The sequence below is a fragment of the Musca domestica genome, unplaced genomic scaffold, assembly GCF_030504385.1.
Source record: "Musca domestica strain aabys unplaced genomic scaffold, Musca_domestica.polishedcontigs.V.1.1 14, whole genome shotgun sequence".
NCBI lineage: Eukaryota > Metazoa > Arthropoda > Insecta > Diptera > Muscidae > Musca > Musca domestica.
Genome location: NW_026712192.1, coordinates 4,568,516 through 4,582,131, shown reverse-complemented (window position 1 = coordinate 4,582,131; position 13,616 = coordinate 4,568,516). Strand labels below are relative to the sequence as shown.

The 13,616-nt window shown below is 33.3% G+C and overlaps 1 protein-coding gene across 5 annotated transcripts in view; it reads left to right on the top strand.

Annotated features, from left to right (window-relative positions):
- LOC101890662 (Ca(2+)/calmodulin-responsive adenylate cyclase) overlaps positions 1 to 13,616 on the top strand; it is a 320,493-nt gene that overhangs the window by 281,880 nt on the left and 24,997 nt on the right. The window contains exon 12 of one of the 5 annotated variants that reach the window (XM_059119137.1): positions 7,860 to 8,000. The exons of the other annotated variants lie outside the window; for them this stretch is intronic. Within the exon in view, the coding sequence (XP_058975120.1) occupies positions 7,860 to 8,000 (141 nt within the window). The remainder of the gene's footprint in view (positions 1 to 7,859; positions 8,001 to 13,616) is intronic. 5 annotated transcript variants of the gene reach the window in all.

Sequence of the window (13,616 nt, the reverse complement as noted above, 5' to 3'; positions counted from 1 at the left end):
CCAATTAGAAATCTAACAGAAAATATTCTTATAAAAACCACGATTACAAATCTGAGAGAACTTATTTTTATAAAAATCAATAATTGTAGACCTGACACAAAATATTTTTATAAAAAATCCACGATTGTAAGTCTGGCTAAAGAAACTTTACTAAAAATCCACAACAAAAAATCTGGGAGCTTTTTTTTACAAAAAATCCTCACTTTTTAACTTCCTCGGTGGCTCAAACAGAAGCCGGGTTGGCTTTTATAACTGCAGGCTCAAATTCAACTACCACCTTGAACTGCTGGAATTTGGAAGGTGCCTTCGAGGCCTCTATACGAATCTTCCTCAGAATCTATTGGTATTGGTATCTATAAAAGTGTCGAACATTTCTATTCTTTTACATTCTGGCTCTTCTTTACAACCGATTCGCGTCAACAACATTCGGCTTTAATATGAAAATTTGATCGACACAGACGGAGCTCCTCGGTATGTGAAAATGTCGGCCTTCAAATTTTCCCACGTATCTCCTGAATCTGTTAAGACTTAAAAAAAAAAAACAAGTAAAAAAGCAGTAAGTTCGGCCGGGCCGAATTTTGAATACCCTCCACCATTTGGAACGAATTAGAAAAAATTCAAAAAAATAAAATCCATTAAAAATTCTTTTAAATCTTTGAAATGTTTAATATAAGAAGGTGCCAATATATGGGGGATATACGATATTGTGGACCCTCCAGGGGTAAAGTGCTCACAAAGAACTACGTGTGTGGATTTTCAGACAATACGATCGAAAAATCATCAAAATACCGGGGGTCGCGTTATATGGGGGAAATACGATATCGTTGACCTATAAAGACAACTCTCTGTGAGGGGGTAAAGTACTCACAAAGAACTCCTTGTGTAGAATTTCAGACAATTCCGTTGAAAAATGTGGGTAAAATCATGAAAATACCGAATATGGGGTGTCGTCCCCATCGAATAGTATTGACAATTTTGTCGCCATGTAAGGGTTTTGTCTGGTTAAATAATTTGTTTTTGAACTCCTGTCTCTAATCACCAGAATTGTGTTCACTGTTGTTCATGATCAACATATAACAAATATATATATATATATGACTACAACAAAAATAAATATTTGTGTTCCATGTTAAAGTAATATGTTATAAGGCAAGGAAACATAGTGTTTGTTATACCTAACAATATATAATGGAAAATGTTTTACATAAATAGTTTTGCTAAATTAAAAAATAGAATTATAAAAAAATATATTTAATTAGCTAGAAAAATGTTATTAAATAGTAGACATTTTGTAAATAATAAATAATTGTTTTCATTAAAGTATTTACAGTGTTAGTATATTTGAAAACTTAATTTACTTCATTATACGCCTTAGATGATTTGTATTTTGATGTTACACTGCTATGGCAATAAATAAAAATATAGGAAATTGACTAGAAAAAATGGTAGTCGTAGAGACTATCTAAGTATCAAATTCAAAAATATTAAATAGATGACTTTACACATTTTTGAAATTGCAGACTATAAAAAAATAGAATTGTTAAGCTTATTAATGAATTTATATACGACTGTCTTTTGAACTCAATTAACTAGCAGGAATTATACACAATTATAGTAAAGATGGTACCTTTCATCTTATTCTCACTCACTCCTACACTCTTCGATGGGAAATCCTTTTTTACAGATGTAAAAAAATGTTCTCTTAAATCTTCAATTTCTAATCTTCTCTTTTAGAACATTTCATTACTACAAATCTGAAAATATAAGCGAAAAGAGAACAAAATTCAAACTTGCCAATCTGAAAGAAAATATAAAGAAAACCCCTTTTACCTATGAATAAAAATTCACGATTCTCACACAAAGTATTTAATAAATTGTAAATCTGACAAAAAAAATTCTATAAAAATTTAAAAAAAAAATTAAATAAATAAATAAAAAATAAAACAAGTAAAAAACATTAAGTTCGTCCGGGCCAAACTTTTAATACCCTCCACCTTAGGGCAAAGGAAACATCAGATGAAAATTGGCACAAACCATTAAAATGCCGAATATCGGGAGGTGCCGTTATAGCTCCCATATAACGGCACCTCCCGATACCAAATCGTGGACCTACACATGTAATGTTTCGCCAAAGGAGCTAGAACCCTTTATGACCCACAAATACCAATTTTTAGACAAATCCGTGAAAAAATGCGGCAAAAATCATCAAAATACCGAATATTGGGAGGTACCGTTATATGGGGGCTATACCAAATAGTGGACCCATACATGCAATGTTTCGCCACCGGAGCTGGAACCCATTATGACCAAAAAATACCAATTTTTAGACAAATCCGTGAAAAAATGTGGCAAAAATAATCAAAATGCCGAATATCGGGAGGTACCTTTATATGGGGGCTATACCAAAACGTGAACCCATACATGCAATGTTTTTCCACACGTACAGGGACCCGTTATGACCTACAAATACCAATTTTCAAACAAATCAGTGAAAAAATGTGGCATAAATCATCAAAGTACCGAATATCGGGAAGTACCGTTATATGGGGACTATACCAGAACGTGTACCGATATATCTCATTTTCAATACCAACCATCCTAGACACAATACAAATTGCTCTGCTAAATTTTGGCGCTCTACGTCAAATAATGTGGGCTGTATCGTGATTTCAACAGACGGACAGACAGACAGAGGGACAGACAGACAGACAGACGGACATCGTTAAATCGACTTAGAATTTTATGCTGATTATGAATATATATACTTTATGGGGTCTACGCCGAATATTTAAGGATGTTACAAACGGAATGACAAAGTTAATATACCCTCCTTTCCAAGGGGGAGGTTCTAAAAATAAAATCTACGATTACAAATCTGATAGAAAATAATTTGATACAAATCTGCAATTACAAATCCGGTATAATTTTTTTTTTTTCGAAAAAATTTTTAAAAGATATTTAAAAGACAAAAAACTCTATAAAAATTTAAAAAAATAAATAAATAAAATATAAAAAAAAAATCTACGATTACAAATCTGATAGAAAATAATTTTATACAAATTCGCGATTACAAATGCGGGATACAATTGTTTTTATTTTCGAAAAATCCAAGATTGTAAGGCTGATGAGACTGAAAATAGTTATACGAAAATTCCACGATTATAAATCTGCTAAAAAAATATTTATAATTATATACGATTTAAAAAAATACGTAAAAAATCTAAGAGATAACATTTCTTTAAAAATGCACGATTGCAAATCCAGTAGGCTACAAATCTGACAAAAAACTTTTCTTATAAAAATAAGCGAAAATCTGACAGAAAATATTTTAATAAGAATCAACAATAAACAATTAAGCAAAGGCTATAGTCGTGCGGGGCCGACCATGTGATACCCTACAACATTACAATATGTTAGAAGCCCCTTATGTCCAAATCCATTTTGGAAGATTTCGCTTTTGAAATTATGTGACGGAGCACTGCCCAGATATTACCCTTAGCATTTTGACCAGGGACATTTGCCCAATATTTACGCACTCCGTCGTATTTTGCGATCATCTCCAAAAGCAAGAGGCTCCTCTGTATCTCCAAATTCAGACTCTTCTATACGATCTTCTTGTCTACGATATTTGGCTATATTCGTCAAAGAAATAAGCAAAAAAAGGCAGAAGTTCGCATTTTGTGTATTTCGGCTATCGCCTGTAAGTAATGTTGGTATTTTTCAGACAAAAGTAGTGGTCCATTCTACACGATGTCCTAAACTCTCTTTATGACCTTTATAACGGCTGCAAAATCAGGAACATTTTTAGTTGTTGGTCCATTTCAACCCCTAAATATATTGCGGACATCTTTGAAAACAATAGGCCTAGCCCTTCTGAGCCTAACCGTACCCTTTTCGTGAGGATCGGACGATAATTGCAATCTGTATATAATATCCCAAACCTGTGTTGTAAGGTGGAAAAATATTACAAAATGTACACCTTAATATTATAAGTCAAATTGAAAAAATCACATGCGATAAAAAATATGAAAATATAAAAAAATGTCACAAAATACTACAAAATCTATATTAAAATCTTTATTGGCATATTTTTCTGCGATTTTTTTAGATTTTATACTTTTATGCCAAGAGGGCATTCTGAATTTACAAAATTTGTCAAAATCGGTCCAGCCATTCTTGAGATATAAGCATTCTAGCTAACATCCCCTTCCTTTGTATATATACATTGTATATATTTCGCTATATATAACCGATATATTTACTATCGGCATCTACATAACGGCCAGAATTGACCTGTTCGTCCATTTGTGATTTCGCCGGGATTAAAAATATTCGCGGTTTAATGAAAAACTTGACTTTTATTTAACACAAATGTTGTGGCCTATTTAACCCACTAAATATTACCCGATGACCATCACAATTGGAAGGCTTCTGCCCAGCCCTAAGCTCTAGCCGCATGCTAACTTCCACGTCGATTGGTCTATAATTGCGACCTGTAGAGCAACTGCAAAATCAGGATTTTTTTCAGTTTTTGGTCCATTTCGACCCCTAAATATTATGCGATCATCTCCAAAAGAAATAGGGTTCTATTCTGAACCTAGCCCCACCTTCATAGCTACATCGACTAAGCTCGGCGAGATAGGAAGATCCATATATACTTTCCTATGTGGGAAATCAATATTTCGTGGTGTTACATAATTTTTGGCCCAATCAAACTTATAATACCCCCAACACATAGTGTTGTAGGGAATAATCACATTCTAAATTTGACAAAAGAAATAAAATAAAATTTGAAAAAAAAAAAAAAAAAAACAAGTAAAATAGTATCAGTCGGTTTTTCCGAGCGATGTATACCCTCAGCCTTGAGTTATGATTACTCAAACTGTTGACTCTTTATGGGGGAGACTGCGAAGCAGTTGACCAATATTGCCCAATTCGTATTTGACCTAAGACTGATATAATTATTACAATGTGCCATATTTGGAAAATGTGGAAATATGCGTGAGGTAACAGATATGGCGGACCGAAGTATTCCATTTTCAGACTTCATCTAATACAGATAAAAATATTGGTTTGTGCAAAATTTGAACGAAATCGAATATTTACATCCAATTTTATGCGAAATTATAAATTCTGATAAATTACATATACATATTAGATTTCTGATTAGGAGAAATATTTATATATACCAAGTTGTAAAAAATCGCCAACTTGTTTTGCAGATTACGGTATTGAAATTTTTGGCATCCTTACATCAGATCTTGTGTTAGCAAAAATGTTTGTAAGTGTGAAATTTGAAGAGAGTTGGATGCTTATTTCACCTTGATTGAACCCTATGTGAGGGAGGCCCCATATGATTTGATCGAGTTCGAAGATCACTCCTTCTGGTACCTCCCCCACAAAAGTCCAAATTTCTAGAAAAATGTTTTACTGCATGTTTTACTGCACAGAAAGGATAATCCGATTGTGCTCCGACTTTGCAAATCCTAATATTTACAGCAGTGCTCGGTCAGATGATAAAATGGACAATATCGGTTCACTTCATCAAGTACATCCCCCTCAAAGTATCAAAATTTTGAATAATTTCACATTCAAATTAAACACATCACAATATTTTATTGTAATTAACCCAAAGTCTGGTGTGAAGATGGAATATATCCGTCTGTCTGTCTGGCTGGTTGGTGCGCACGATAACTCTCGAAGCGAATATCCGAATGGTCCAAACTTGGTACATCGTAATATTTTATAGGCAACATAAAATGTGATGTAAGAGACCGATTGTCTTTAAATTACACATATCACAATAATTTTATTAACTAAAGGTCTGGTATGAAGATGGATTATATCAAACCCCTTCTTCTGGTATCTCCCCCACGAAGGGACAAAATTTTGAATAACCATGAAACTCATAAAACGTGAAATTAACATCCCAATCCATTCAGACTAAGCACTTCTCAATATTTCTATCAATACAAGATCTGTTATAAAAAAGAATAGATATAACGGATAGATCAGACCATACTATCCGCTACCTCCCCCACAAGGGGTTAAAGTTTCGAATAACCAAAGCGATTATTAAATCCCAAATAAGCATTCGGTTAGCTTTATATTTCACACATTCCATTGTTTCTACTATCACAAGATCTGTTGTGAAGATGTAATATATCGGTCCCTTCCTTCTGGTACCTCCCCCAAAAGGATTAAAATTTTGAATATCCGTGATGCACATAAAACGCGAAATTAACGTCCGATTCCATTCAGACTTGACATATCTCAATATTTCTATCAACACAAGATCTGTTATAAACATGGTAGATATAAGACCATTTCTTCTGGTACCTCCTTCACAAAGGGTTAACGTTTTGAATAACCAAAACGATTACAAAATCCAAAATAAGCATCCAGTTCTCTTCACATTTCACAAATCCTATTATTTCTACTAACACAAGATCTGCTGTTAATATTTGATACATCGGTCCACACCTTCTGGTGCCTCCCTTACAAAGAGTCAAAATTTTGAATAACCATGATGCTCATAAAACGCGAAATTAACATCCGATTTCATTCAGACTTGGCATATCTCAATATTGCTATCGACACAAGATCGGACTATTTTTTCTGGTATCTCCTCCCCACAGATATTTAAAACTCATACGCTCAAAGAAAGCGATATAAGCATCCAACACTCTTCTGTAGTGAAGATGATATATATCGGCAAACCCCATCTGGTACCTCACCCACAAACGTTCACAATTTTCAATACTTTTATCTGTCAGAACTTGCGAAACAAGTCAGCAATTTTTCTCATAATTATCACATATCTCATATAAAGTGAAGGAGTTAACCAATATTGTCGACACCTGGAACGTCGCAGTATTTATATCATACTTACTTAGGTCCGATATGAAATGTACAATATTGGCTCATCCCTTCGGAACCTACTCCATAGAGGGTCAACAATTTAACAGACGTCAAAATATATTCAAATAATCGTACGATGGCTGAAGGTTTACATCTGTCGGCAAAATCCACTGAAAATTGTTATCTTGCTAAGCTTTACATTAATAATCTGCAGGATTTGACCCTTAATTATTTTGTGTGTAATCTAGACATATTTAAAAAAAAATATTTGGAAATTTTGATTAAAACAGAACTTTAATCAGTTTTCTTAGTTCCAGAATTGAGGTTTGGTTGTTTAAAACCATCAGGGCAATTTTTCAGGTGGTTTGTCAAGACCATTTCATATTTATTTTGGTAGACATTTTGAAATTCAAATTTTCATCTTTGACGACTAAGAATATTAAAAACAAATCATCTAAATTGTATAATTTATAAAAAAAAATAAATATTCTGCAATCAATAGCATTAGTGTTAATAATTAATTTCGAAATAGAATAACATAAAATATTTGTAGTTAATACATACACGCATTGAGAAAATTATAAATATCTTTCCCAACTTAACTCTCATCTCTCTCTCCTAACTATCAAGTCTTTCTGATTCTAGTCCTTATATTTGATTTTTTCTTCTATTCCTATTTATTACCATACATAACTTTGATTTGTGTTTTATTTTTTCTTTTGGTGTAAATATCTTTCCTTTCTAACAAACTTCTACATACATACATACTAAATATATGAACATGTTCGATCGACAAAATTGTGCGATCGTTCGATTGAATTGGTGAAAACCGTTTTTTTTTTCTTTCACAATTACCATTTGAATTTTGTTGTAAATATTTGTTGTTCTTTTCTTTCTTTGTCTTTTATTTTTTTTTTCATCATCTATATTATGTTGTATATTTTTTTCTTTTTGTTGTTGTTCTTTATTTTTTTTTCGGATTTTTTTCCATTCTTTAGGTGATACGACTACAAAAAATCTTACATGCTCCAACACCACCAGGTGGCGGTGTTACCATACAAGTAGGAACAACTTCCAATTCCACAACAAATACGATTAGTCGCATCCATAGACTTAATCAGAATCAAAATAAACTTAAAGTGAGATTTATTTCAAGCAACTTTAAATCAAAAACCAAAAAAAAAAAAGCAATCAAAAATTATCAATGAATATTTTTCCTCTGTTTTGTATTTTGCAAAAAAAATGAAAAAAAAAAAATCACAAATGTTCCGAAATGTTTTTTTGAGTTAGCTTGTTCCTTTCGATTGTTAGTTTTGAAAGTTTTCTTTGCTCCATCTGCTGGAAATGTTTCCCCATAATCTACTGTTCTGTTTTTTGGAAACCAATTTTTTGTGTTTTTGTTTAAAGTTCAATCTCATGAAAAATTGTTTTGAGTTTGGTTCTCTTTTTTTACAATCTTTGTTTCGAGTTTTTTTTCTCACTAATTCGATTTTTGACTTTTTGAATTGAAATGCTTTTTTTATAATGCAGCTTTTTTCATAAATTATATTTATTTCAATGGCTTTACCCCGAGCTCATTTTTCAATATTTGTCGAATGGAATATTGTGATATGTTCAGCTCACGAGCCATTTTTCGGCCACTGCGACGCGGGTTTCGATCAAGTTGCTTCTTTTCTTTTCGTACCATTTCTGCTGATTTTGCTTTTTAAAATTTGCTTGCTTTTTTAAATTTTTACTATTTTAAACTTTGCTAAAAACAATATTGACTGAATTTTTTTACCACTTCGAAGTTCGAAAAACTCCAAAAATTTACTGAGATGTGCTCGATTTGTGCTATAGTGTTCCGTTTACTCTTTCTCAACTGTTTTTGAAACATAACAATTAAAAATCAATAAATATATACCAAATTCGGTATGGGATGACTTTATGATACCCTACACTGCTTTGCATATATAGTAGAAGTACATATAAAAACTAAACGCTTTTATGCGGAATTTATGAGAATTAAAATATGCCAAATATGGTCGTTTTTGAATGCGTATTATTCATTCACATTCATCCTAATTGAGCTGATATTACACTTTTTTAGGTACAATAAACGTGAAATCGGGTGAAGATATATATTGGAGCTACATCCAAATCTAAAGCGATCTATATAAAATTTGGCAGAGGTATTTATATACTACATCTGATAGTTGATATCAAATATCGTTGTTGTGAAGAGTGTTTTACGTATGTGAGGGAGTAAAATACAAAATCGGATGATATGTATATGTGGGCCCTATAGCTATATCTTAACCGATTTTCAATGAATTTGACACACTTTTTTCCAGCCCAAAATCCATTCAATTCGGGTTTATATTAACCTTTTCGAGCACAATAATCGAGTAAAGATATATATGGGAGCTATATCCAAATCTGAACCGATCTCGATAAAATTCGGCAAAAATATTTCTGAGATGAATTCAATATATTTCTCCAAGAAACCTAACAAATCAGATGAAGAATTTATATGGGAGAAATAGCTATATCTGAACCCATTTCCACCAAATTCATATGTGCAAAATTCCATCTTATTTGGACTAATATTACACATTTGGCGCACACTCAAAGGCAAACCGGACGAGGATATATATGGGAGCTAAATCTATTTTTTACCGATTATCTCCAATTATCTATTATCTCCAATTTCAATAGGGTTCGTCCTTGAACCAAAGAAATGTTTTGTGCAAACTTTTATTTTAATCGGGCAATAAATGCGATCCGATCTTAACACTAGATCTTATGTTGGAAGAAATATTGACATGGGCTGAGTTGGAAATGAATCGAATGCTCATTTCATATTTTGTGTACGTAATGTTGAGCCGTTTTCATGGAGGTCAGAAGATCTTTTGAAAAGGATTTGGTCCAATAAGACCTAGGGGTCGAAACCCGTTATTTCGATGTGGTACGTTCTGGTCGAATCAAATGATATGTGTTCAATTGTGTGATTTTTTGGGTTACTCCCTCTGGTGTCAGAATCTCAGCTGCTATGAAGTGTATATTTTCACCATTAGATGGTGCACAAAATCTATATCGGGACATTGTCTAACAATGTCTAATAACAATATTCCCCGATATTTCGTATTTTGCCGACTTTAGCCACATTCTCTAACGAAATTACTTAAAATTCGATATTTGGATTTCGTAAGAGGATCTCTACTCTTGTCGAAGAAAAATGTATGTATATAAGTGAAGGATTTTCCATAATATCTTCCCGATATTCGGTAATTTCATGATTTTAGACACATTTTTATACCCTCAGATACATGGCTAAAGAGAGTATATTTCATTTGGTACGACCAAAATGTGCCTCATCGAAATAACGATTTCAGACTCTAAGTCTTCAAAATTTTTTCAAAAAAATATTTTGCTACCCTGAAAGAGAAAGGATGATCCGATTTTGCTTCAACTTTGCAAATCCTAATATTTGGTACGTCTGATTTTATAAAATGCGATGTAAGAGTCCGATTGTCGTGAAATTAGAGGACTCGATATTTTTATTATCCCAAGGTCTGGTGTAAAAATGGAATATATCGGTCCACTCCTTCTGGTACCTCCCACAAAAAAGGATCAAAATTTTGAATATCTTTGAAGCTCATAAAATCAACATCCGATTCCATTCAGACTTGGCACATCTCAATATTTCTTTCCGCACAAGATCTGTTATAAAGATGGTAGCGATTGGACCACTTCTTCTGGTACCTCACCCACAAAGGCTCAAAATTTTGGATATCCATTAATCTTACGAAAAGCGTTATTAACATTCGATTCTGTTCAGACATGGTACATCTCAATATTTTCATCAACGCATGATCTGCTATAAAGATTGTGGAGATCGGACAATTTCTTCTGGTACATCACCCACAAAGGGTCAAAATTTTGAATACTCAAAACGATCACAAAACCCGAAAAAACATACAACTATCTTCAAATAACACTAACACAAGATCGCTGTGAAGATCTGGTACCTCACCCACAAATGCTCAAAATTTTGAATATCCATGAAACTCACGAAAATCGAAATTAACATTCGATTCCGTTCAGACTTGGTTCATCTCAATATTTCCATAAAGATTGTGGAGATCGGACCATTTCTTCTTGTACATCCCCACAAAGAGTACAAATTTTGAACATTCATGAAGCTCATAAAACTTGAAAGTAATATCCGATTCCACTCAGACTTGATATATCTCAATATTTCTATCAACACAAGATCTATTATAATGATTCCATTTATTCTGGTACCTCCCCCACAAAGGGTCAACTTCCCCAAGAAATTGTTCAAAACTTTGAAAAAAACTAAACGTTCATACGAAGCGAAATAAGCATCCAACTCTCTTGAAATTTCCCACAGCAAAATACTTTTGCTTACGCAAAATCTGCTGTGAAGATGATATATACCTTACCCACAAAGGGTCAATATTTTCAATATTTTCATCTGTCATAACTTGTAAAACAAGTTAACGATTATGTTACCACCTGCTATATCTAAATATTTCTCTCAACCAAAAACCTGCGATAAACATATAATTTATGATTTCGCATAAAATCGGATATAAATGTCCGATTTTCTTTTAATTTTTGAATATTTATATCCTACACCACAAGATTGTCAGGGTATTACGTCTTTGTGTATTTGTTTGTAACAGGCAAAAGGAAACGAGATAGACCCATAGTTCCTTTTGATGATCTGCATAGAATCACATTATGAGTTGATATATGCATGCCCGTCCGTCCGTCCGTCTGTCCATATATTTTTGTATAGATGAAATTTTGCACAAATCATTTGTTTGGCCCAAGGACGAAACCTATTGAAATTGGAGATATTCGGTAAAAATTTAGATATAGCTCCCATATATATCTTCGTCCGATTTGCCTTTTATTGTGCACCAAACGTGTAATATCAGCCCGAATAGAATTTGGCACATACAACCAAATTAAGCCCGAAAATAAGTATGCCAAATTTGATCGAAATCGGTTTAGATATAGACATAGCTCCAATATATATTGTTCATCCGATTTGCTATTTAAGTCCTCCGCAGCCGTAATATGCACTCTGTAAGGACAATATTTGGGGAAATATATTAAATATAGCTCAGAAATACCTAAGTTTTATCGAGATTGGCTCGGATATATCTCCCATATATAACTTCGTCCGATTTACCTTTTATTGTGCACCGAACGTCTAATATTTGCCCAAATGGGATGAAATTTGGCACTTACGACCGAATTGAGTCTAGAAGCTAGTATGTCAAATTTGGTGAAGTTTGGTTCAGATATAGCTATAGCTCCAATATATATTGTTCATCCGATTTGTTATATTTGTTACCCACAGCTGTTATTTGCACTCCGTAACAACGATATTCAGGGAAATATATCAAATACAGCTCAGAAATACCTTTGCCAAATTTTATCAAGATCGGTTCAGATTTGGATATAGCTCCCCTATATATCATATGGGCAATACAAGTCCAAACTTAAAAGGTGCAAATGCTTCGGCATATTTCGTCCTTGGAACTTTAAATTATAATTATAATCAAAGCGTGTATGATTGAAATCTCCCATAAAAATGTTTAATTCTTATGTACAGCTCTACTAAATTATCAAAGTGGTGTAGTGTATCTTAAAGTCGCCCCGCCCGACTTTAAGCCTTTCTTTACTGGTTTTATCTGTATTAGATATAGTATCAAAATGGAATATTTCGGTCGTGTTTTTAACATTTTCTAAAAATTATCACATATATTATATAAAGTGAAGGAAGTAGTCGATATAGTTAAAACCTGGCATATCACAATATTTATATCATATACAGGGTTGCCCATATTCGACGGACCCATGGGCCCATTCCAATCGACGAGGCTTGTCCGCAGGCAACATTCTTTGCGTCAATTGGATTTTGTGCGGGAACAAATGCAAATCAATGCGAATAATCCGTTGTAAACTGGACCGAGCCATGCCCAACTGCTAAGAACGGTGTTTTTGGGATGTTCTTGGGGACCTCTCAACACTGGCTCGTTTTTTTAATGTTTTAAAAGCACGTTGAGTTTTCACAATTGACTTCTTCTGTTGAATGTAAATTTCAACTATTTCAGAGCGCTCGCGTGGCGTGTATTGGTTCATGGTCTGCTTGGATTGACGCTTCAAACGCGGTATGTCATTAAGCGATGTAACATCTCTGTCAAAAGTTATGGCGTTGCCAGATGGGTCCGTCAAATATGGGTAACCCTGTATATTTAGGTCCGATACGAAATGGACAATATTGGCCCATTCCTTCGAAACCTACTCCAGAGAGGGTCAAACTTTCATAATCATAACAGAAGTGAAATATATTTCAAATAATCGAACATTAGCTGGCGGCATAACCGATATTTCCTAACTTCTTTATAGAATTATTAAAAATTTGAATTGTATGTTCCTAATGACAAAAGCGCCCCCTACCCCTTGAATACAGGAATTTCGGCATTAACAGACATATTTTTTCATGAGTTATTTACCAATTGGTGGAGGGTATAAAAAAGGGTATGTATGTACTGTGTTGTGAAGAGTCAATGTTAAAGCATATTTCGGCATTAAGTCAATATTGATTTCAAAGTTTAAAAATAGTAAACAAAAATTGCCCTGGCCTCCCAATGCAGTGTTACAACTGTTTCCAGTTTATTTTTTTCTTTTATAAAACTTCAGTTCCGAAAAAGCATGCTGTTATTTTTTATTGA